The following is a 25,649-nucleotide window of genomic DNA, read 5'->3' on the forward strand; positions in this document are numbered from 1 at the left end:
CTCTGCTTAACCTCCTTCCCCTGCACCATCAGTGCTCTCTGGGCCTGGCAATGGGAGGCGCTCCATTCGGCTTTGGATCAGGCCCTCTAACCTCACATACAAATGATTACACGGTTTAATACAAAATGCTACAGTGTAGTTCTGGCTGAGGAGCCGTTTCCATTACAAACCCGCTCCGCAGGCAGCCGGGGCCCGCCGAGAGAGATGTGAGTCTGTTCTGTTACTTTCTCTCAGCACCCGTAACATTATTCAGCACTGATCTCTCTCCAGCCTTTGGAGTGTAACGACTCCGTCCTTTACCGCACTCGGCACTCTTAACACTGGCATTCAGACCTGTAAAGCCAGGAGAATATTCCGCCTTGCAATGTAGTTGATGAGATTTTATATATCTTGTAAACCAGCAGAAATCGAGTCTGATTCAAGCAGCGCTGCAGAGATTCATCCATCAGCCGTTAGCATTGATCATATTACACATGCACTTTGCAGAGATCCAATTGCTCCTGCTGACTTAACTGCCTTTCCGTCTAGCTGCTGTTTTACACCTTCTCTGACATCCAGGCAGAGCCGTGAGTGAATTCCAGGAGTCATGGACGAGCCGTCCGTGGGGGGTTATTTCCCAAGAAGCCTCTCTGGAGATGATGAAGTGCTCTCTCTCTCTCTCAGGTGCAGAGGAGATTTGGGGGCATGAAGAAGGGGTATGTGGGTAATTTGGGAGGATGGATCCATTCTGTGGGGCTGAACTACAGGACCGAAATAGAACGGAGACTTGCAGAGACCTGGGGGGTGGTTTCACCCCCTGGCTGATGGGCAGGTGTAAAGGAATCTCAGCTGTGTCGTTTCCTTTCCAATGAGATGAAGAAGGTTTAATTTAAAGAAAGGGCGGAGCCTTCTTTCATTATCCCTCCCCCCACCCCATTGTGGGTCTCTATTTGCTTGGGCCAGGCCCTTTCAAATACCTGCATTGTCCTGCTAGAAGTCAGCGACAGCTAAGGGGAAGAAAGAACTCGCTGCTCTTGTGGAAGGGGAAGGGAGAGGTGGCGATAAGGTTGGCACTTCTTACAGTTCAGCTCAACTCTGACTGCCTGTGTGACCTTGGGCAAGTCACTTAGCCTTGCTGTGCCTCGGTTTCCCCATCTGTAAAATGGAGATACTAGTGACGCCCTCCCTCCCAGGGGTGTGTGAAGATAAACATGTGTGTGACAGAGTGAAGTGTCACATGGGGGGAGGGAGAGAAGAAAAAAAGCAGCTGACTCAAATTATCCAGACCTCTCAGAGACTGCTGGAACGGTGTGTTTGTGTGTGTGTGTGTGTGTGTATATATATATATATATATATATATATATCGGGGTGGGGGGTGTCTGGGCCTACATAAATCAGACCCAGTCCCTTGCCGGGGGGGAGAAGGATGCGGCTGGATGAGGAAGGATGCACTCTGAAGCAGAGCCTAGGGGAAAAGAGGGCCAGAAATGGGCAGGGGCAGAAGAAAAGACCAGCACCTGCTGGGGAAAATGTACTGGGTTTGGGGCGCAGGCTAGGACCTGCCTCCCCTGGAAACTGAGGCCTGGCCATAGAGGGAAGAGAACTAGAGACCCTGGGTGTAGATGAGGATACATTAAATAGTGACACAGCCCTTTTGATAAGCATTAGTACTTCAATGACTGTCTGAACTCCCTGGGGCCGGAGCATCCACCACTTCACAATGCTCCCGACTGGGGTGCTCAGACACTCCGGCAAAAGAGGCCCTATAAGGACCATATAGGTTGAACTTTGACTAACTTTGCCTTTTCCTAACTACCCCCCATGACTCCGGCTCAGGCCCGCTTGCCTCACCATCCACAGTTCCCTTCCCCCTCGAGTGCCCTGGAGATGCTGCCGGTAATGGCCTCTCAGCCGCGCACACTTAGCTGTTCTCCTCTGTTCTCGTGAGACGATCCCTCCCGGCCCAGCTCATCTTCGGCTCCTTTTCTCTGCTAATTCCTTGTGTTAAATAATGGCCAGCGGATGACATGGGCTAAGCGAATGAGGCTGGTTTAACAGAGCTCACACCCCCCAACGGGCTGGATCGCCCGGTTCTGTACACCATTGCCAGCTGCCGGAGGACAAGCTGGGAGGCTGCAGCGCAGTAACGCGGGGATGCTCGGACGGCACACGAGCTGCCGGGGATCCCGGGGATCTCCCCGTGCGGCACGACTGGGGCTGTAATTAACTCTCTCGTTAGCTGGTGGTGGGACAGGCGTTTGGGGTCGTATCCCAACAGTCCCCATGCAGACCGAATCTCCACTGACCCCACTGGGGGATTTTGCCTGAGCAAGCGCTGCAGCAGCTGGCTGGGAGGGGGTGGCCCAGGGGGTCTCAAACTGGGGGTCGGGACCCCTCAGGGGGGCGTGAGGTTATTACACGGGGGGGTCGCGAGCTGTCAGCCTCCACCCCAAACCCTGCTTTGCCTCCAGCATTTATACTGGTGCTAAATATATAAAAAAGTGGTTTTAATTTATAAAGGGGGGGTCGCACTCAGAGTCTTGCTGTGTGAAAGGGGGCACCAGTACAAACGTTTGAGAGCCACTGGGGTAGCCCCTCTGAATTCTTGGGCTGGGCTATGGGATGAAGACGAATCAGGAGCCGCGTCGTGGCCCCGGGCGGTAATGCTGCCATCCAGGTAGGCTGGGTTATGCGTATATGTATTGGCCCAATTCAGGGAGGTGCTGAGCCACCCTGGCTCCCTCTGAAGTCAATGGGAGCTGGGGGCGCTCGGCCCACTGAAAATCAGAGTCAAATGTGCAGTGATCTGCCATGAGCCATTCGGTCTGGTCCCTCCAGCACAGGCCAGTACTGGAGCTTCAGAGGAAGCGTTAAAAGTCACTAAGCCATTTAGACAGGTTCAGAGTAGCAGCCGTGTTAGTCTGTATCCGCAGAAAGAACAGGAGTACTTGTGGCACCTTAGAGACTAACACATTTATTTGAGCATAAGCTCTAAGGTGCCACAAGTACTCCTGTTCTTTAAGCCATGTAGCTAATTGCACAAGGCTTCAGCATCGGGCGGGGGCTGTGGGGGAGATAATCCGTGGTGATCCCTGTGGGCAAATCAGTTCCCGGCCCAGGCACAAGAGCTCCCTGCCCTTAGCAGCTTGGCTTGCAGTGCTGACCCAGCCGAGCCTTTAGCAAACGCCGGCCGCGGCGCCCCACTCCCTCGCCGCGCACATTTCGACTTGCTAAAAGCTCACTCCGTGCGGCCAGGGCACCGGAGCACGAGCTGGCTGCCAAGCAGCGCTTAGTCAGGTCCCCAGTGGCTGACGACGACAGGGCTTTCAACGCCAGCCAACCCGCCCCCGCGGTGCACGCGGTACCTTTCCATCTGAGTCCAGTGTCCGCACTCTTCAATGTGGCCCCGGCTCAGCTGGGGAATCTGGAGAGAGATGCACAAGAACAGTGAGACCCCGTTTCACTCCAAAGACGCTGCCGGGCCTCTCAAAGGTACAGAGGCCTTTAGAAAAGGTGGCTGCTTAGGACCTGCCATATGGGATCAGCCCCATCGAGCCTGGCACCATGAACCCGGCGCTGGACAATTCCTGACGCTTGAGAGGAAGGTCAGCTCCCCGGCCCGGGCGTGTGGTGCTATACCTGGCTAGAAGAGCATTTCACCCTGACCCCTGCACGTGGCCTAAAGCATGAGGTTTGATCGCCCTTCGGCAGGCACAGCTTGTGGGATTTACGTAGCTCGTTAGTCAAGGCGGCTGGTCCGAGACCCTCCTGCTACTGGGAACTCCCCACAGTTGCTTCACATGTGAAGCACGAGCCACTTACGAGGGATGCATTCAGTTGGGATGGAGTCCGAGGGAACCAACGTCAGCCCAATGACACTGGATATCCCTGGCCGCCGGGTAACCGGGACGCCATGGGGTGGATAATGCTGATCACTTACCCACTCCTCCATGCCTTTACTCAGATTAGGATGGAGAACAAAGTCCTTCCCAGCAGTAACCATCAAAGCCGGGACCAGGATCTGCAGGGGGATAAAGACAGGGCTAGGAAATGAGACCCCCCCCCAAGATCACATCCGCTCTGTAAACAGTCTCCTTGCCCAGCGGGGTAGCGATCACTAGCCGTTCCCATCGGTGCGGAGTGGAGCAGACTCATGTAGAATCCATGGGAGCGGGGTGGGCGGGGGCTGCGTAGACACCCCCACCAGGTGATGATGCGCTGCCCAAAGGCCACGCACAACAGTGCACATGACACCTCTGGAGACGGGGAGCCTCACGGCTTGTTGCAATTGCTCCTTGGCAGATAACCACACTTGAATTTCAACCCGTTTATCCAGTGTATGGACAGCATGGGCAGCACGAGATCCCCCCTTCGGGGAGGCTCGTCCCATAGCCCCACCCCTTCTGCCCGAGGCCCTGCCTCCTGCCTACCAGAGCCCCAACCGCCCGCACCCCTGTAGATGGAGGAGCCCCGGCCCACCTGCCCCGACCCCTTGGCCAGACCGAGCCCCGGCCTGACCCCAGCCCCGGCCCGACCCCCAGGCTACTGGCAGGTCGAAGCCCCGAGCTCTGGGCTGCCAGCTGGAGCTGAGCCCTCACTGGCTTCAGGGGAGAGAGGGAGCGTGGGTGGGGCCACAACCTGGGCTAGGGGAGGCTTAGACTCCCCTGACCTTCGATACCCACCGCCCACGATGGAGAGCTACAGGCTGAATCCCCTCGGCAGGCGTTTCTGCGTTTCTGTGCGGGAAATCACTCGGGGACGCTCGCCCATCCGGAGGTACAAGGGCACTCGAGAGGAGCCCTTTCGACCTGCCCCAGTTAGGACAACTTATGCCTGTCCGAGGACTGTGGCCGTCCCAGCCAGAGCACCAGCGAACAGACTGTAGAGAGCAATTCTGCACTGGCCCCAAACGATCATTCCTAGATCTGAGCCCAGGCTGACCAACCAGTCTGACCTCCTGCGTCAACCAGCCCTGAGAAAACAGCTGGACGGATGGAGTAGATGGGATCTAATGAGCCTTCTCTGTCCCTCTTCTCTGAATTCCCCAGGGTAGCCGCTGACCCAAAGAGAGCAGGGAGGGGACAGTGCAAGCGAGACCAGAGCCCCAGAGGGACGTGCCCTGGGGGCGAGAGAGAGCGGCTGCAACGTGACCGCTGTCTAATATCAATCAGGGCCCAGTCAATCAGTCCCCCAGCTCAGCTGCAGCGGAGGAAGTGCCCTAGGCTGGAGGCCACCCACTGGCCCAAGAGTTCTCGTTTATATTCGCCGAGACTGAAAGTGAAGCGAGGTCACAGAGCCAACGCACGTCTGAGCATCGCATTGATTGCTCCAGCCAGTTGGTTAACCGCTCAATGCCCTTTGGGGGGCGGTGCTGCCCTCTTGCGAAGGCAGCATGGTTCAGTGGTTAGAGCTCAGAACTGCTGTCCAGCCCACTGGCCTGCAGTGTGATCTTGGTCATGCCACCTCACTTCTCCGTGCCTCAGTTTCCCCAGCTCTGTAACGCAGTTTGAGATCTCCGGAGGCAGAGAACAGCGTGAGTGCCAATTCCTGTTCTTCTGAGCACAGCCGCACTGACCCCACGTTCCGGCATGGAGAATAAGGACAAGCAAGAAGGGGCAGGACAACACCAGGTACCATGGCAGGGCAGTTTGGCCACCGCTGAAAGCGAGTTGTGGGACTGTGTTCAAATCCTGCTGGGGTGGGCAGGCAGACTCTTAAAGGGATTTAGGCACCTAGAGCAGGCTGCACAATACCCGTACAAATCTGGCCCTAAGTCCGGAACCTTCCAAAGGTGCCGTTCTCCCACGGAAGACAGAGCTGAGGCAGACCTATTAGATCACCCCGCCCCGCCCCTGGCCAGCGGAGGGTGGTTGACTCCGGGTGACAGGGATTTCAGCCCTCCACAGCCCCATACTCCTGCCCTCCAGAAACTTTTCCTCTCTTGCGTGGAAAGGAGGCCCTGGGGGAATAGGCACAATGTTACTACAGGCTGAGAAGGGACCAGTTGCCAGTTCACTCCGTGGGATGTACTGAGTGGGTGTGTGTCAATCCCAACTGTGGGACAACCCACAGCCCCACAGGGTCCCCAGGCCAGGCTCCCACATGGGGGTACCACGAAGGACACCCTGCCCTTCGCCAACACGTTGCCTCTGGCAGAGAACAGACATTCCAGATGCCGGATCACGACGCGCCCGCGAGCCTAGGGGAGGACAGATGAGCCTAGTGCCTGTTCCCAAGCGACTGTTCCTTCTGCTCCAGGGAACGAAGGCACCGCGGGCTGCTCTCGGCACGTTCCCTCATCTGCGAGCGGCCCAGGGTTCGGGCTGGAGAACGCTAACCTAGCTCCTGCCCCTGCTCTGAGATCCGAGCCCAGAGACAGCTGCCGAGTGACAGGAGCCGCTCTCACCTTCCTGTCTTTTGCAGACAGGCTCCACAGCCAGTTGGCTCGCATGTTCCGGTACCAGTTCAATGGTCTCCTAAGGGCGAGACAGAGAGAGAAAGGGGGGAGGGGCTTAAATCGTCACTGGGATCCCCGAGAAGTTCTCGGGTGCTGCATTCCTTGGGGAGGTGCAGCTGAACCAGGGGCCGAGATTTTGGCTGAGTTGGTATTTCCTTGCGATCCCAGGGCAGACCCCCCCGCCCTCTTAGCTGGGCTTTCTATGGCTCATCTTAGGCTCCACATGGGCACCAGCACCGCACGCCTGCCTCCAAGCTGTGGGGAGAGTCTCAAGAGCCCCATGCCGGGGGGGGGGAGGGAAGGAGGGGGGAGTGGTTTGTTTGCAAATGAAACAGCCAAAGGCCTTGTAACAACATCTCTGGGAATATCCCAGGCAGAGCCGACGTTACCTCCAGCACCAGACTCTTGCTTCGTTCTTTAGCTTTGCTTTTACCTGAAGCCAGACTTTTTAAACTGCTGGATGAAGTACTGGAGATCCGCTCCCGCTAGGATCTGGCTTGGAGGTGGGTCTTCTGACATGCCAACCAGAAGCCCTCCTGCCGAGAGAGAGAGGGTGAGAACATCTGATAGGCAACATCGTGGGAAGGATCAGCTGCAAATGACCCCGAATCCATGGCCCCAACAAAGGACTAAGGGCTTGCAAAGGGCCTCTGCAGACTCCCTGCACCCACCCTCTCTCCCCGGGTGCTGCTCTGTGAATGGGATTTAGGCTGAGACGGGGGAGCCCGGTGATGATGGGTGGATGGCGTGTGAGTTTCATGCCGGCCCAGGAGTTCAGGCTCCTCATTTAAGCAGCTATGGGAGCGGCCTCCTCTCCAGAGGCGCTTGGCAGCGGCAGCTCCCACTGAGGGTGCTCAGTGCCCGTGACGGCAACACCGGTTATTTAGGCACTTAAATGTGGATTTAGGTGCCTCGACTTTATGCACCAGAGCTTGTGATGTTCAGTCCAACGGCTACAGGGGCAATGGGACAGAGGCCCAATGGTGCCGGCTGACAAAGGGTTCCCTGGGCTGTGACAGCAGCGCCTAACAGGCCTGACAAACTCACTCCACCCACCACCCCGCTTTCATAGAACGTATCCGTACCCAGGGTCACATGCAGCCCGGGCGTGTCTAGACGAGAACACGGCACTGGTAGAACTCACAGCGTGACGTTAAACCAATACAGTGAAACTGGTCCAGCTAAACCCAGATCAGCTGTTCACACTGAAATCCACACCAAGGTTCGCTCTAGGCTGGTTTCGAAGCCAACTTCAAGTCCTACCAGAGCATCTTTCTCCTTTGGACCGGCCCTCAGTGCCCGGAGTAGAACCCTGCAGCCCTGTGCATAGGCCACCCCTCCAGCTCTCCTGGAGGTTTTTGCAGGGTGCGTGCCTCCAGCTGGAGCTGCGCAACGAATGCTTATCGCTGCTGCTATTGACAGCGCCTTTCGGCAGCGTGCATCGGTGGGTGATTTGATTAGAACGCGCTGCGTAAGTGGATTTGCAAGAAAGGGAAGAAACCCAAGGAGGGAGACAGGAGTTTCAGGGGCTCTGGTTAACATGCAGCCGCTCCACGCCATCCCACTGGCCGAGGCGTCCCTCCTGCTGCCCAGCCTCTACTGAAAGGGACAGCATCAAGGATGTTTCTCAGAATGGCTCCTATTTCACTGCACCCACCCTCGCCTAGTGCATGATCTACCCAGAGCAGCTTGCAAAGAAAAGAGATTTCTTTCTTAATAGCAGCCTCTCTCCTCCCTGCAAGCACACGGACCAGTTTGTTATGGCAGGGTCTCTCCCAAGCCTTGGGCTGCACACGCTGGGGTGTTATTGTAGGGTTGCACTATTATGGGACAATTCAATGCTTCTTTCTATCCATCCCTTTTACACCCTTTCTCTCTCCTCCATCCCCTTCTGTCGTGGCCCGGGACTTCCTTTCGTCCAATGAACAACCCTACAATAACATACCTGTGTGCGCAGCCCAACCCTCGCGAGCAACCCGATCCTTTGTTATTGTAGGGTTGCTTGTGAAGTCGGGTCTGTTCACATTTGGAGAGCGACAAATCCCTTCCCATCTGGGCCATTTCGCACCCTTACCTCGCTCCCGGACGCTGGTGGCGTTGAGTGGAACAGGCAGCTGGTCCTGCAAGGGAAGCAGCTCTAATTAACGGGACGTGATTAACTCCCAGGGCAGCCGGCCAGAGGGGAACTCAGAGAAAAGCCATGGGAGCAATCACGTGGCACCGGGGACTGACGTAGGGGGTTGGATTAAAAACGCGACGCACATCTAGCTTGGCTGAGCAGTCATCAAGGTGCGAGGGAGAAGGGGGGGCACGAGAACAGGACAATAAATAGTTGAAGTGACCCAAGAGGCTACAGAGCAATGGGGTGAAATTCACGACAGTTGGGAAAAGCTCCGGGGACAGCGAGACGGATCTGCCTGTGGAATAGTCTCTCCGGGGAGGGGTGGGCGCCGCAGTGCTGGTATGCTCCATACTGGCCCTAGGGAACGTGGTGTAGGAACAATCCTGCCTCAGGACTCTGACCCCACATCTCTGGCTCCTGCAGTTCTACGGGCCAGACTGTGACTCATAGGTGAGCACGGGAGGCATGCTGGGAGTAGGCGGGGCCACAGGGAGGATGCAGGACTGCTCCGCCCCCCCCGACAGGCTGACATTAAATATGGGGCTCTGTTCAGCTTGTCTCGACATTTACTAGGGCAGAAAAATCCCAACAGCTCTTTTTCCAGCTCTTTTCCCCAGCGAAGGCACGATTCGATTCCATGACACATTCCACGCAGAGGCCAGAGTACGCAGCCTTGCTCCTCGTTAAAGCCGTTGGCTTCATCTCCTACCAGGACATGGACAGGAAGCTAACGAGCCTGGAAATGTACCGTTATTGGTTAACTGCCCAGCCGTTCAGGGAATGGCTCCCCTGGGCCGACTCGGCGTTGCGGGGTGGCTGCAGGGAAGGGGCAGGCCCGGCTGTGGAATGGTTCCCCAAAGCTCCATACGAAGGCGCTTTTGTGGCCCACAGCAGCACTGGGCCTCCTTTGTGCTCTGCTACCGAGCGCAGCCCCCAGAGCGCCCGGGGAAGGGGCTTGTTGGGGCCTTCCAAAGCCAGGAGCCGACAGACCAAAGCAGCGCAGGATTTGCACCGAGCACACGGGGGCTGGTGCTCTATGTAATGAGGCTGCTTGGATTTTAGGACCTGGCCCAGTCCTATCCAGACCATGCCCAGTCCTGCCCAGGGCTTTGCTCGCTCGCCCGGCTGGCTCAGAGCAGACACTGCAGAGAGCTCTAATCCAGCCAGCCCCAAGCAGCGTGAGACGCTGTGTCTGGGGCGAGGGAGAATCCCAGCCACTTGCGAGCAGGCCCCGAGTGCCCCACGCTGCTGCTGGAGCACTCGCTCTTCGCAGGGACAGCAAACATTCATTACTTGACGCCTGACCCCCGATGCCCCAGGGGCATGCAAGAGAGTTGGTTCAATTCCCAGGCTGATCTCACTCCCTGGACTCTCCCGGGACGGGACTAGTACTCCATTGGCTCTGCAAAGGCCTGGAAGCCAAGCCAAAGAACTGCAGCGATGGGCCAGACGTCCCTGCTTCCAGCATGTGGCTCCCCCTCGCCCCACCCCCCCCGGATTTACGCTAGATATTAGATCACTATCATTATTCCTGCGTTAATGATGGCAAAGGGCAAACTGCAGTCAGGTAACTCGCCTCAGGCTACACAGTGAGTTGTAGCTGGGCTGGGATTAAAAAAAGCCTAAACTATGAATCTTCTGCCTTCCAGACTTGGAGTTTGTTTAAATTACAACGCTCTCTTAAGGGTTTTTGCCCTGAAGCTGCTGATAAATATTTACTGCCTCTGTTCTAGGTTAATGACGCTATTTGTATTGTGCTCCGAGATAAAGAGACTCGATGTAACCCCTGGAGAGTGTTCAGGTTGTGCCGTATGCTTAAGGCCCCGTGCCCTCCACCGAGTCCACCCCAGCCACAACAGCCTGGGGCAGAATTGGAGCGAGTTTCCTTAAAGGACATCCCAAGCCCTTACTAGTGAGAACACGGTCCTCCGAATGTGAAATGGATGTAAGGCAGTGCCCTGGTTGAATCTGGAGACAGCCTAAATTATTGTCTCCAAGAAAGGTGTGAACTAACACCCTGTTCATCTCACCAGAGTGCGTTAACTCTGAAACCTACCGATGATCTAAATACCAACATTCTTCTCCAAGCATCCAGCGGGCCCATCACCGTTGGGTGGAGTGGCAGATAGCGGAGTCGGGGGTTGCAACAGTTGGCAAAACTTCCAGCTGAGTCTTGATGCCAAACCCTTCCCCCCGGAATTTCCGGCCTCCCCAGGTGAGAGAGATGGGAGCAGAGAGTTAATCCAGGCTGGGGCCGGATCATCAGCCTCTGCTTCTCCTCCTTCAGACCCCAGCTATGGGATAAAGATCACACAAAGCCCCGCCCTACCCAGCCGCATGCCCCGCCCCTACCTCCTTCCTGATGGATCGGATCATGATCCTAAACGTTCTGCTCAGGTCCTTCTCCAGCTCGAGCTCAGCAACACCCTGAAAGAGAAACAGCAGCAGCCGCTTTCAACAGCTCTCTCCAAAGAGGACCCAGAGTGCTGGCGGGCGGCTTGGCGGGAAGAGGCCTGTGGGGTAACACGGCACCGGTTTCCCGGGAATGGGGCGTTTCGTTCGTTATCAGCACAGCTAAGATGGTGACATTTCAAAAGGCAACAAAACGCTACGTTAGGAGAATCCCGATCTCCCATGTCAGGGGGCTGGAGAGCTCAGGGGCCTTTTATCTCTAGTCCCGCAGCTGGAACCCAGCCCAGACAGCTGTTCAGTGACCTATGTGAAATGGGTACATGGCACAGCGCAGCACAACAGTCCACAGTGTCGCTGGTCCAGGGACCTCCACCGCTCCCTACAAACGGTCTCACCCCCTCCTTCCCCCAGGGCAAAATAGGTGACGCGCCCACTTCACAGGGACTTCTCCTGAGAACGGATGGGGAGAGAAGTGAAGTCCCGCAGCAAATCAGAGGTCAAGTAGGAAACAGCACCCAGGAGTCCTGGCTCCGAGTCCTTTGCTTGGCCCACTGGAGGAGATCAGCGAGAATGCCAGCAACGGTGCCAGACATGACAGCAGTTTTGTAACATACACACCCAGCCGCTGGGGACTAGACTGAGACCCCCACCCCCCCGCCCCAACTCATTTAATGGGGGGGCTATTGAGCAGACGTCAGATGTGAAAACTTCTGGTGACCATCCAGGTGAGCTGCAACCCAGCTGGTGACCTAAAGAGTGAAAGGCTCCAATAACACATTAGCAATCCCCTTCCTGCCACCAACACAGGTGGGCTGTGAACTGGCACCCTAAAGATATGAGGCGCTGTGACATTTAAAGACACTTTATCTTAAGACCGTGCAGAAGCCAGTCAATAGTCCTGGTCACCGGCTTTCTGGGCTGGCTATTTGCTGACGAGCCCGAGCTGTCGGCCGGAACGAATTGAATGGCCCTGTTTGCATTTCAGTTCTGCTTTCACTCACTCCAGCTGTCAATTACAATGAAGCACCTATTAAAAGAAGAATTCATTTGGGGAAAAGCCAAATGCTCTTAGAAGAAGAGAGAAGGGGGAAGATTAATCAGCTTTGGGGCTGGGTGATTTTTTTTGCAGGTTCCCCACAGCTCCACCAGGGCTGATAATGCATCGGGCTGGCAGGCGTCTTGTCTACCAAGCCCAGTTTGGAGTCACATGTGCAGTGGCTTCACATCACTGAGAACAGGGGAGGAGAGGGTTAAACGCACCGAGGGGTTTGGTTCTGTCCTGCCCTGCAGGGACAAGCTGTGATGGGGGGAGGAGGAGACTGCAGTTGTGAGCGACTCCTGGGGAAAGACGAGAATGTTGCTTTTCATACCAAAAAACCCCCTAATTTTAAAGCCTCCCAGAGAGAGGGGGAAAGAGAGAAAGCTGCATGCGCAGGCCACACCCCACATTTCTCACCATATTTCGCAGAGCCGAGAGGCAGAGGTCCCGGAATGGGGGGGGCCAAGGGGCCATGGCCCTCCCACTTTTGAAAGTGTATAGGTGTGGCCCGTCCACTTTTCGCCAGGGGCCCCTCCTCTTCCCCCTGAGGCCCTGCCCCCCGGCCAGGCAGGAAGCTGGAGCCTAGCCCAGGTACGAGCGGCCCGGGGAGCCCGAGCAGCTGTGGGGAGTCGCAGACCCAGGGGCTGCTCTCGGGTCCCCCACCCTGGGCAGATGGAGGGGCCCGGGCTCCCCAGCCCAGCTCTGGCTTGGCCAAGGGGCAGGGCCTCAGGGAGGGGAAGCAACCGAAGTGTCGGATTCTTTCTGCTGTGCACTGAGCGGTGCTAAGCATGTCAGGGTTTTTTAGGCTGCAGGAGACACCGGCCAGGTTCAATTCTTGACGTTGTGGTCAGGGCCGGCTTTAGGCCGATTCCCCCAATTCCGGCCCTGGGACTAAGAGGGCCCCACGCCCAGTGGCCTTTTTAATTTTTACTCACCCGGCGGCGCACCGGATCTTCGGCGGCAGTTCGGCGGCGGGTCCGTCACTCGCTCCAGGTCTTCGGTGGTGGGTCCTTCAGTGCCATCGAAGACCCGGACCGAGTGAAGGACCCGCCGCCGAAGTGCTGCCAAAGACTCGGAGCGCCGCCCAGTGAATACAAGCCCCACGAATCGGGTCCCGCACTTGCTAAAGCCAGCCCTGGTTGTGGTACCCTGCAGCCTGGCGTTTCTGGATGTCATGTTCTTCTGACTCAATGTAACGGATGGACGGGGTCACGTTATTTCAGTGGGACTCAAGGTTTCATTATCTACCTCCCACAGGATGGACCATAGGGTAAAAAAATACAGTAACATCTACCTCACTGGGGGGATGGGGGTGGCGTGGATTGATGTTCATTCTGCGAGTCTAAGAGAGAGCCACTATCTAAGTGCTAACAACAAACGATAAATAGCAATACCAGCTCTTATAAAGGGGTTTTCATCAGTAGATCTCAAAGCACTTCACAATTTTACATCATGTGTCTCCAAACATGTATTACTCACCACTATGTACTTCTCTCTAGTGAGAGATTCGGGGGTGGCCTGGAGCATCCTCCACAGGCTGTCTACTACACTGAATTCCCACAAGAGGAACTTTACTGTTGTATAAGCCACTTGGATCGGAATCATTTCGCCCCGCACCGAAACGTAGCCAGCGCTGGGATGGAATGAGGCAGCACCAATGCACTGAATCGCGGTGGGACACGAAGAATCCGGAAATTCTGGGAGGCAGAACGCAATTACCCAGCGTGGAGTTTGCCCAGGGCAAACGGGTTAACTGCTTTGCTGTTGGGAAAAGCACTGTGAGATCTTTGATAACTACAAGTGCCTTGGGTTTACATCTAATCTGAGGGACGGTCCCTCCGCCAACAGGGCTTCATGGCGCCGTTTACACGCACGGAAACGCTCAGCTATCGGTTCCCATCTGCAAGAAAGCCATCCGCACCCTGGAACGGATTGGTTTTCTCAGAGCCAGTATCAGCTGTCGCCGATGGATCCCTCTTCCCATGTAACTCGGACATGCCCTGTCCACCGGGAGCCCAGCTACATCTGCCAACAGCCACATCTCCTATGAACCTCTGTGGCAGGCCTGGCACCACACCGGCCCTTTGTGGCAGGGGTGGGATGGGGTGTCGGAACCTCGCCACTCCCAAGTTCACGTGCCCACCCCTCTGTGGGTGGCCCAATCCCTCCATGAAATCACCCCTTGTTCGGGGTAGCGTGACCTAACGGCCAGAGTCCACATAAATTGCTCCCAGCATTGGAGGAGTGTGGCCCAATGGCCAGAGTCCATATAGCTCCCCACTCGCAGGTGGGGTAGTGCGGCCTAGCGGCCAGAGTCCATGTAACTCACCCCAAGTGTCAGGGCAGTACACAGGGATATGTGGCAGGTGTGTGGTGTATTTACAGATGTTGGTGCAGCAGTGCCCTCTACAGGGGACAATGTGCACAGCTAGCTTTGGGCAAAAGAGCCTTGGAGGAGAAGACAAAGGATTACAGGTTGGCTAAAACTTACTCTCTCTAGGGAGGGGGCTCTATTGTTTGAGGGAACAGACACCCGCTGGGGGGCTGCCTTCCAAGGCACACCTCAGCATGATAAGCCTCCAGGTGGTACAGACCATCAGTGCTTTACAATCCTTTTACACTTCCATTAGCTTTGCTCCTACTGTTAAGATTAAACGATTCTTTGGTTTAATCCCGGGTCTGGTCACTCTATTTGCTGTTGGTCACAGATGTCCTCAGGGAAGAAGTGCAGGGGCTGAACTTGCTGGCTAAGTACAGTGAACCACAGGGACTCTGTGCCCCAGGGCCTGGTCTGAGTGGAGAACTGCAGGATTCCATCCCAGGAGAGGTAAAGACCCAAGGCCTGGCAGCGGGGAGGTGCATTTGGAGAGACCAGAGAGGGGAGAGGGACAGCGAGCCCTGTAATTATGGCACCTGCATTCAGAAATCCTATTTACCCTGGATCTGGAGGGATTACCTCAATGGCCCTGAAGCCCTGGGCTGTTCTAGGGGTTTGTACTGCTACCCAGCCCCCTAGTATCTAGGTGCCTTTCACCTCCCAGAGACTGATACTAGTTGAACTGGGATATCGATAAAGCCCTGGCTGGGATGATTTAGTTGGGGTTGGTCCTGCTTTGAGCAGGGGTTGGACTAGATACCTCCGGAGGTCTCTTCTATGATTCTATGACATGCGCCACAGCCACCGGGCAGAAACGGCAGCACACACTGCCAGGCGATCCTGCACTTCCTTGAATATCCAGATGTTCAGCTCCTAGACCGCTGGGAGTTCTCTGGCCTGTGACAGCCAGGAGGGCAGACCAGACGGTCCCAACGGCCCCTTCTGGCCTTGCTACGAGTAAGAACGGAGCTAGAGAAAACCTCACTCTGCAATGACTTTGCCATGTGTCCTTCACTGCAAGCGTGGGGAGTCTAAATGAGCCTATCAGAGGGGAACAAGTAACATATGCGCATATTAATTTGAAGCGGAGAAGCTGACACTGCATTTCCTGAGGCTGCATCAGGCCCCTTTTGAGGTTTTGCTTTCTAGTTAAATGCCAGTTGCTCCCGCTCTCCCCCCTCAGCAGTCAGCCAAGCCCAGGGCGTGCAGCCACCCCGCAAAGCCCTGCTCAAGTTCCTGCCACCCACTGGGGCTGTGCTCCCCCACGTGTGTCGCTAGGACTTCTGGGGGCGCAGCCCATGTGTTTCTGTGCTGCAGCAAACTGCGCCGCTCTATGATTCTTCCCCACTGAACTGTGGGAGACCTCGCCTGGCCTGCTGGGCACACAGGGGGAATTGTGGGAAGGCCCTGGAGGACTATCAGCACCGAGTGGTTTAGCCTGCGCCCTGGGCTACCAGCCCAAGTGAAAGCGGGACATAGGTTCCACCCCACACCTCCAACGGGACCAGCTAGCCCGAGCAGAAAGAACCATAAAAAGAAGAACAGGAGTACTTGTGGCACCTTAGAGACTAACAAATTTATTAGAGCATAAGCTTTCGTGGACTACAGCCCACTTCTTCGGATGCATATAGAATGGAACATATAATGAGGAGATATATATACACACATACAGAGAGCATAAACAGGTGGGAGTTGTCTTACCAACTCTGAGAGGCCAATTAATTAAGAGAAAGAAAAAAAAAAGAAAAAAAAAAAAAAAACTTTTGAAGTGATAATCAAGCTAGCCGAGTACAGACAGTGTGATAAGAAGTGTGAGAGTACTTACAAGGGGAGATAGTCAACGTTTGTAATGGCTCAGCCATTCCCAGTCCTTATTCAAACCGGAGTTGATTGTGTCTAGTTTGCATATCAATTCTAGCTCTGTAGTCTCTCTTTGGAGTCTGTTTTTGAAGTTTTTCTGTTGTAATATAGCCACCCGCAGGTCTGTCACTGAATGACCAGACAGGTTAAAGTGTTCTCCCACTGGTTTTTGAGTATTTTGATTCCTGATGTCAGATTTGTGTCCATTAATTCTTTTGCGTAGAGACTGTCCGGTTTGGCCAATGTACATGGCAGAGGGGCATTGCTGGCACATGATGGCATAGATCACATTGGTAGATGTGCAGGTGAACGAGCCCCTGATGGTATGGCTGATGTGATTAGGTCCTATGATGATGTCACTTGAATAGATATGTGGACAGAGTTGGCATCGGGGTTTGTTACAAGGATAGGTTCCTGGGTTAGTGGTTTTGTTCAGTGATGTGTGGTTGCTGGTGAGTATTTGCTTTAGGTTGGGGGGTTGTCTGTAAGCGAGGACAGGTCTGTCTCCCAAGATCTGTGAGAGTAAAGGATCATCTTTCAGGATAGGTTGTAGATCTCTGATGATGCGCTGGAGAGGTTTTAGTTGGGGGCTGAAGGTGACAGCTAGTGGTGTTCTGTTATTTTCTTTGTTGGGCCTGTCTTGTAGGAGGTGACTTCTGGGTACTCGTCTGGCTCTGTCAATCTGTTTTTTCACTTCAGCAGGTGGGTATTGTAGTTTTAAGAATGCTTGATAGAGATCTTGTAGGTGCTTGTCTCTATCCGAGGGATTGGAGCAAATGCGGTTATATCTTAGAGCTTGGCTGTAGACAATGGATCGTGTGGTGTGTCCTGGATGGAAGCTGGAGGCATGTAGGTAAGTGTAGCGGTCAGTAGGTTTCCGGTATAGGGTGGTATTGATGTGACCATCGCTTATTAGCACAGTAGTGTCCAGGAAATGGACCGCTTGTGTGGATTGATCTAGGCTGAGGTTGATGGTGGGATGGAAATTATTGAAATCATGGTGAAATTCCTCAAGGGCTTCTTTTCCATGGGTCCAGATGATGAAGATGTCATCAATGTAGCGCAAGTAGAGTAGGGGCGTTAGGGGACGAGAGCTAAGGAAGCGTTGTTCTAAGTCAGCCATAAAAATGTTGGCATATTGTGGGGCCATGCGGGTACCCAAGCGATGGTCACATCAATACCACCCTATACCGGAAACCTACTGACCGCTACACTTACCTACATGCCTCCAGCTTCCATCCAGGACACACCACACGATCCATTGTCTACAGCCAAGCTCTAAGATATAACCGCATTTGCTCCAATCCCTCGGATAGAGACAAGCACCTACAAGATCTCTATCAAGCATTCTTAAAACTACAATACCCACCTGCTGAAGTGAAAAAACAGATTGACAGAGCCAGACGAGTACCCAGAAGTCACCTCCTACAAGACAGGCCCAACAAAGAAAATAACAGAACACCACTAGCTGTCACCTTCAGCCCCCAACTAAAACCTCTCCAGCGCATCATCAGAGATCTACAACCTATCCTGAAAGATGATCCTTTACTCTCACAGATCTTGGGAGACAGACCTGTCCTCGCTTACAGACAACCCCCCAACCTAAAGCAAATACTCACCAGCAACCACACATCACTGAACAAAACCACTAACCCAGGAACCTATCCTTGTAACAAACCCCGATGCCAACTCTGTCCACATATCTATTCAAGTGACATCATCATAGGACCTAATCACATCAGCCATACCATCAGGGGCTCGTTCACCTGCACATCTACCAATGTGATCTATGCCATCATGTGCCAGCAATGCCCCTCTGCCATGTACATTGGCCAAACCGGACAGTCTCTACGCAAAAGAATTAATGGACACAAATCTGACATCAGGAATCAAAATACTCAAAAACCAGTGGGAGAACACTTTAACCTGTCTGGTCATTCAGTGACAGACCTGCGGGTGGCTATATTACAACAGAAAAACTTCAAAAACAGACTCCAAAGAGAGACTACAGAGCTAGAATTGATATGCAAACTAGACACAATCAACTCCGGTTTGAATAAGGACTGGGAATGGCTGAGCCATTACAAACGTTGACTATCTCCCCTTGTAAGTACTCTCACACTTCTTATCACACTGTCTGTACTCGGCTAGCTTGATTATCACTTCAAAAGTTTTTTTTTTTTTTTTTTTTTTTTTTCTTTCTCTTAATTAATTGGCCTCTCAGAGTTGGTAAGACAACTCCCACCTGTTTATGCTCTCTGTATGTGTGTATATATATCTCCTCATTATATGTTCCATTCTATATGCATCCGAAGAAGTGGGCTGTAGTCCACGAAAGCTTATGCTCTAATAAATTTGTTAGTCTCTAAGGTGCCACAAGTACTCCTGTTCTTCTTTTTGCGGATACAGACTAACACGGCTGTTACTCAGAAAGAACCATGACACTCGCGGGAGAGGGATATGTGTGGGGAGGGGAAGGTGGTTAGGGGGCACCCCCGGGTAAGAGCCTGCACTCACTGCAGCGAAGACAGATCTCCCCGTCCTCACTTTTGTAACAAAGTTTTGCAGTGGGTGAGCCATGCTGAACACCCTCGAACCCCCAAACTTCCTTTCGTCCTCAGAACAGATCCCATACCAACCGCTTCCCACTCAACGTCTCCAGCTGCAATCGGGGCTTAACTCCCAGCAAATCAACATTTGGTGGAGCTCATTCCAGGCCCCAGCTACGCCCATTCAAACACACTGCAGTATGTAGCCTGACTGAATGCAGTGCTAGGCTCAGGACTGGAATGGAAAGGGGGGGGGGGGCGGGGGACAGGATTGGGGTGCACTAACCGAGCTGTGTAAAAGGTTTGTGCTACACCTGAGTCTGGCCAGCATCATCAATCTGTCTTTTTCATGAGCACTAATAAAACAAATTCACTCCCAACCATCTCAAAGGGAAAGCGCTGGTTCACCAGCCTCCTTGCATCGCTATTAATTCCGGTCACTGTCTGGCAGGAACAGACTTCAAAGTACGTTCTCTACCCATCCAGATTGGAAACTGCCTTCAAAAGAAATTGATGCTCTGACCCACCCACCCAGAAACCACATACAGAGGCTGAAGTGTAAATGCAATTCCCATTAGCTGGTGATCATCAACTCGCTCTCAGGACATGCCCTTCATGGTGTCCCTGCTCACCCCCTCCTAGGGTGACCAGATCCTAACAGTAAAATATCAGGACATGTAGTGGGGGATGGGGGGGGCATTGCACCACAGGATGCTGAACAGACTGCTCCCCCCCCCCATTTGAAAAAAAGCAGACGACAGAAATACTGCTGTGTCTGGATCCGCGGTGCCCTATCCAATTTGGCGTCACGCAGGTGAAAGGGCGGAGAAAGGAGCTGAGAAGATAAATGGGTTTCAGTGGGATATGGAGATTTAACTTCCAGATGAAGACAGCGTGTTGATGGAGTTTAATAAACTGGCGGTTAAGGCAAAGCTGTGATTTCCGCTCAAACCTGGGATTTGTCGGGCTAGAACAGCGCACGTTGAGAAAGATTACACCTTGCTAGCTGGCTCGGGGGGCTGTTCCCTGCCAGAGGGGTGAGCTTTAAAGATGAAGGTTTGTCTTGAATTATAAAGCCAGAGGATGCCTGACGCGGCTCCTAGAGCCAGGTACGGAACGCTTGTTTGGGCGTGTGGTTAAAGGCTGTTTCATTACACCACGCGTCCGTCCTGGGGTATTTACGACCATACCGTTCACTGCTGTTCCAAACTCCTGCCTGGGGAACGGCCTTCTATTTGTATGATCCGAAAAGCGCGCCTGTGTCCGTGCACGGAGTCAGGCCAGGTGCAAATGCGCATTCAGATGCTTCGTTACGCCTCTGCCTGTGCAGTTGTCCCGTTTGCTTGTGCAGAGGCAGCCGGGATGCAAGTTCCACACTCCGCTTGTGAATGTGGTCTCGGACATTTGGGCAAAGTGAAGAGAAGCTCCCAGACTCACCCGGAAGGAAACACCCACCATGTATAGCACACGGCTTCATTTGCCTAGCTCAGAAAGACGACTCAACCCCACAGCATTTAATAGGATTCGGGGGGGGGGGGGGGGTTGGGTTCAAACTGGGGGCCTACGCAGCCTGGCTGCTGCTTTGTGTAGATCTCACACTAGAAAGACCCAGTTTAAAACCCCTGGTCAGCAAAGCAGCTCCAAACTAATGACAGGTCAGTCACATCCCCGGACGGGAACTTCCAGGCCCAGCCATCACTCCGCTTCGGATTCAGAGCCTCCCCTTCTTCCCCCAACGTTTTCCCATAGCTCCTCACTCCTTATTTTCCTGGAGGTTGGACTATAATCTCCCCACCCAGCCACCGCGCTCTGCTGTGAGAATCAATACTATGCCTGCATCTAGCCCCTCTTAAAATCCATCCCTGGCTCCCTGGCCCCTTCAATTCCTTATTCTCCAAGGCCCTATGCAGCAGAGCTCAGAACATCCCCTTTCATTCCCTCTGCCAAGGCCTCTTTGCTCAAAGGGCAGGAGCGTCTTCCTATCTTGAAAGCACCAGAAAGTCCCTCTGTTCTTTCTTTATCTCCTCACCTGCCTGCCAAGCGTGACAAGCAAAGCCCAGCTCTGCCTCTTGGGCTGAAAACACATGGAGGGGCCATCTGCCTAATTATCATTTCAAAGACAAAGTGCGAAGGGAATATGCGAGGCCAGGGCGGAATTCACGCTGGAAAACTCGCCATGTACCACCAGTTCGAGTCAGCTAATCGGATTTCTAACGTGCTCTAAGGGACGCATGGCTCGGCCTTCTGCCTCCGACAGGCGGAAATACACTTCCCTTCGTCAGCGCAGCTCAGAGGCCCGGCCCCCAGCTACGCGATGAGCATGCTCATGGTTCATTAGCCACCTGCCCTCTGTCGAGAGAGGCTGTGTTCCACATTTAATTTTGCACAGAGAACAGGGACTAAGCAGGTGGAGTTCCCACCCTGCTCCAGACAGGGGGCGGGTCTACACGACCGCTTAAGTCGATCTAACTTACGTCGCTCAGGGGTGGGGGGGAAAGTGATGCAAGTTCCAGAGACCTAAGTGCTATCCACACTGGCGCTCTGTCGGCGGGGGACGCTCTCTCGGTGGCATACGGCGTCTTCGCCAGACGCGCTGCATCGGTGCAGCTGCGCCAATGTAGCGCTTCTAGTGTAGACATGCCCAGAGTAAAACCAAACCGCTTGTACTCCACCCTTTTCCCTCCCCGGGGCTTGTAACTCAAATCAAAGCCTCAACCTGAGTTCTCCCCCAAACGGATCTGTTCCTGGACTGTCCTTGCAGGACCTCTTCTGCCTCAGCCCTTCATTCCCACAGCCCCCAAGAGACACACCAATCCCTCTCGTACCTGGGGCTAGCTAACGGGATCCACCTGCCAGCATCAATCCGCTGCAATCACTCCACCCCCGCCTGTAATTACTCACATGCCTGGCTTTAACGCCAGAGACTTTCCCAGCAGGCTCTAGCACCCGACACTTATTAGGGCCCCCCCTCATCTCGATCCGCTCTAGACCTCTCTGGGAAGAGCCCATTTGGAACGGGTTTCGGTTCAGGCAGACATCTGCCAGCTGTGATGGGTTCTGCAGCCACGCGGCTGTGGGCGTCTCTCAGAGGGATACCGGGCTGCCCTGGAACTAACCCATTGCCCTTGAGGGCACCACACAAGAAACGTGAGTTCGAGTCTCCCCCCTTGATCCATAAGCTGTTGGGTCGGAGAGCCACACGGAAGCAGGATGTTCTGCCCCAGTGGGGAGACAGCGGAACATCCCTCGCCAGGAACGGGCCACGGTCCTGTCCGTTCTTCTCCTGACCAAAGGTTGGTGGGGACTGTGGAAAAATTGGGGGGATCCCAGGACACAAGGGGCACCCAGGGGACATAATAAGGGAGCAGACACAGGTTCCACAGCCGATGCCGAGCCAGGGGCTTTAATGTGGCCTCGGCAGCCTCCCTGCGAGTCGCTGCGGTGCGGACGTGTCACCTCAGCACTGCACAATAGCTCGGGGAGGAATGATCCCGCTGCCCCAGCCTGGCTCAGCAGCTGCTGATGGCACGTTGACCCAGCAGCCGGGGTTGCATCCCTAGCAGGGGGCAGGCAGCAAGGGAGAGTTCGGTTACATCTGATTGGAGCATGAGTCCCACTCACCCAGCCAGCCGTGCAGCAAAGACACTGGGACGCCCCCCGCTGCTGCATTAGTCCAGGTAGGTATGTGCTGGGATGCAATTCCCAGCGGGGGACTTGATGCGTGTGCGCCGGTTGTGATGCATAGTTCAAGCCGCAGGGTGCAGCTATCGGCCAGACCAGCCCGGCGCCACAGCGCGCATGGACGGGAGGCAGAGCTGTTTTGAGGAGACCTGCTGCACTCTGCTGACTCGGGGTCGCCTGTGCTAGCAGGGGGCTGGACTCAATGTCCCCTAGGACTTACCAGCTGGTCATGGCTGGAGAGCGTCAAGGTAGCTGTAGGTGGCAAGTGGCCAGATGAAGGCAATCCCGCCACGCCCTTTGCTGACCCATTTGCTGGGGGCAGCTTGTGAGATTTTCCATGCTTTGGCCGTGCTTGGAAAGCCCAATGGGAGCCTTGCCTAGTCCCGGCCAATGGCCTTTGCTCGTGAGCAGTTGTGATGTTATTGACATAAATTGGGACCGTATAGATCATTGTTGCAACCAAGGTCCTGTAGTGGCACCCAAACCTTGTGTAAAGGGGGTCAAATAGGGTGTCTAGGACAAGGTTATGGTTTACTGGTTATGATTATGCTGTCTATATGTGTGTATCAGTTTTGTAGTCGAAGTTATGAATATTGGCTCTATACTGTCTGTATGGCAAACTTATGCTATGCTTCTGGGTGACATCCCAGACAAGCTGAGATTAGCTCTGCCTAGCCTGCTTGATGGCCCATTAAGGACCATCAGCTATACAATGGACCCATTGAGAGAAGGCAGATACGCCTTGTACCTCAGCTAAGTATGCAGGGACTGGCCCATGTGACTCCAGACTCCATTTTGCTGTAATTTTCCACAGTAAGAACAAAGAGGTGATCTTACACCTGGAAAAGACTATATAAGGCTGATGCCTCATCTCCATCTTGTCTTCAATCCTGCTTCTTACCTCTGGAGGAACTTTGCTACAAACTGAAGCTTTGAACAAAGGACTGAGGACCCATCCCAGCTGGGGATGTATTCCAGAGACTTGATTTGAACCTGCAGTTTATTCCATCGCCGCTGCAAGCCTGAACCAAGAACTTTGCCATTACTGTATGTAATTGATTCCATTTAACCAATTCTAACTCTCATCTCTATCTTTTTCCCTTTTATGAATAAACCTTTAGATTTTAGATTCTAAAGGATTGGCAACAGCGTGATTTGTGGGCAAGATCTGATTTGTATATTGACCTGGGTCTGGGGCTTGGTCCTTTGGGATCAGGAGAACCTTTTTCTTTTACTGGGGTATTGGTTTTTATAACCATTTGTCCCCATAACGTGTGGCACTGGTGGTAATACTGGGAAACTGGAGTGTCTAAGGAGATTGCTTGTGAGACTTGCGGTTAGCCAGTGGGATGAGACCGAAGTCTTAGTCTGGCTGGTTTGGTTTGCCTTAGAGGTGGAAAAACCCCAGCCTTGGGCTGTAACTGCCCTGTTTTAGCAATTTGTCCTGAGTTGGCACTCTCAGTTGGGTTCCGCCAGAACCGCATTGTCACAGCAGTGCGCACGCCCATTAGCGTGGCATCGTCTACCATCCTTAAGCTGGCACTGCCCATGCCCAGCGCCTCTAACGCTCGGATAAGCCTCTTCAAACAAAGCTCTGAGGCGCCAAAGGCAAGAGCAGGAATTTGTTGCTCAGGGCTATTTAAAAAGGCGGGCAGGGGAGCTCATGAATCTTGCAGATCCTTGCGCAAACCCTGCAGCGGCTTCCTCGATTCCATGACCCTTTCTAGACACTTGGACGTTGGAACTGGTTTCCACAGTGGTTGAGATGTCCAAGGGTGGTAAGATGGGGAGAGCAGTGCCCAGGTGTCTGTCATTGTCTCTTAACACTTTTGGAATAGTGCGAGGGGGGATCTTTAACCCCCTGCCTGGACAGATACCAAATACAGGCAGAATCAGTCTCAGTTTAACATCTCATCTGATGGACAGAGCACCCCTGGTACACACTACATCATCAGTGAGGCATACGACCAAGGGCGGATGTCTTATCAGAAGGAGAGAGAGCGTTACCAATGGAACCATCTCTGTCAGGCAAACTTTCTCCGCTCCAACTGTTTTATTACCTTACGAGCTCTCCCTTTATGGCACTATGGGGCTAGATCTGGTGGAAGCCATCAGAGCTAGACTGAAGTCAATCCACTTATATGGATTTACAGCAGCTCTGAATCTGGCCCTCTAGCCAGAGCCATCCTTTATATTTCCTCAGGTAGAGTTCTCTGTTGATGCCTTACATCACGGGACTGGCAGGCAGGAGAACAGAACCCATGGAGCGCATGTACCCAGCACACTGGGAATAGAACATCTTTGGCTCGTACTCACCGGCTCCTGGAAATAAAGCTGATAGTCAAACACAGGACGGGCTTTGATCGTCTCCATGATATCCACTTTGGGGTCCGCTGGTCTGTAGGGCGTGTTCAGTGCAGCCACTGCCCTAAGACACCAGCAGCAGGAATCAGAGAGGGAGAAACCAAAAGACCCAGTTTATAACCAGGAGCGATACGCTCGGATTTAAACAGCAGACTCCGAATTCGCACACTGGCATTGGGCTGCGCGCACACACAGGGGCATTTACATGGGACAGGAAGTCACCCACGAGCAGGCTTCAGAGAGAAGTGAGATGTGGACCTTTTCAGGTGCTCCCTCGGAGCTTCAAGCACATGGAGCGCCTTCACTAGAACTCCACCGTGAAGGAGTCTGGGGGAAGCAGAGCCGTTGTTTCTGTGATGGGAGGGCAGTGAGAGCAGTAAATGGTGAACTGGGGCAGGGTAGATGGATAGCAGAGACCGTCACTCCTATTACACCCCAGGCCCCAGGAGTAACATCATGTGAAGGACCAGGTCCGCAGCAGGCATAATTCACCACAATCATATTGGCCTAAACAGATCACCAATTTACACCATCTAAGACTCTAGCCCCGAGTGCCCAGAGCCTTCTCCCGCGGTGAAGCATCACTTGTCAGTGGGGAAGGGCCCAACGAACGAGGTCACTGAATCCCAGATCCACTCGGTCCATATACTAAGGTTCTAGCCGCCGGCACCCCAGTTCTGCAGGCTGGTCTCAGATCCAGCTGAGTAATTCACCGGGAATTGGCTCAGGCTCCAGGACTCTTACCGTGGCAACACGTGTTACGGCCACACTGAGAGGTCAGAGTCTAAGACTAGAGAGGTTGGGGCAGC

The 25,649-nt window shown here is 54.0% G+C and overlaps 1 protein-coding gene across 2 annotated transcripts in view; it reads right to left on the reverse strand.

The window, feature by feature from the left end:
* LOC128834350 (bifunctional epoxide hydrolase 2-like) overlaps positions 1–25,649 on the reverse strand; it is a 102,118-nt gene that overhangs the window by 4,263 nt on the left and 72,206 nt on the right. For both annotated transcript variants that reach the window (XM_054022982.1, XM_054022983.1), the window contains exons 12-18: positions 24,793–24,904; positions 10,911–10,985; positions 8,511–8,556; positions 6,870–6,972; positions 6,386–6,455; positions 3,920–4,000; positions 3,345–3,403 (exon numbers count right to left, since the gene is read on the reverse strand). In XM_054022982.1, the coding sequence (XP_053878957.1) occupies positions 3,345–3,403; positions 3,920–4,000; positions 6,386–6,455; positions 6,870–6,972; positions 8,511–8,556; positions 10,911–10,985; positions 24,793–24,904 (546 nt within the window). The remainder of the gene's footprint in view (positions 1–3,344; positions 3,404–3,919; positions 4,001–6,385; positions 6,456–6,869; positions 6,973–8,510; positions 8,557–10,910; positions 10,986–24,792; positions 24,905–25,649) is intronic.

The sequence above is a fragment of the Malaclemys terrapin genome, chromosome 3, assembly GCF_027887155.1.
Source record: "Malaclemys terrapin pileata isolate rMalTer1 chromosome 3, rMalTer1.hap1, whole genome shotgun sequence".
NCBI classification, from domain to species: Eukaryota; Metazoa; Chordata; order Testudines; family Emydidae; genus Malaclemys; species Malaclemys terrapin.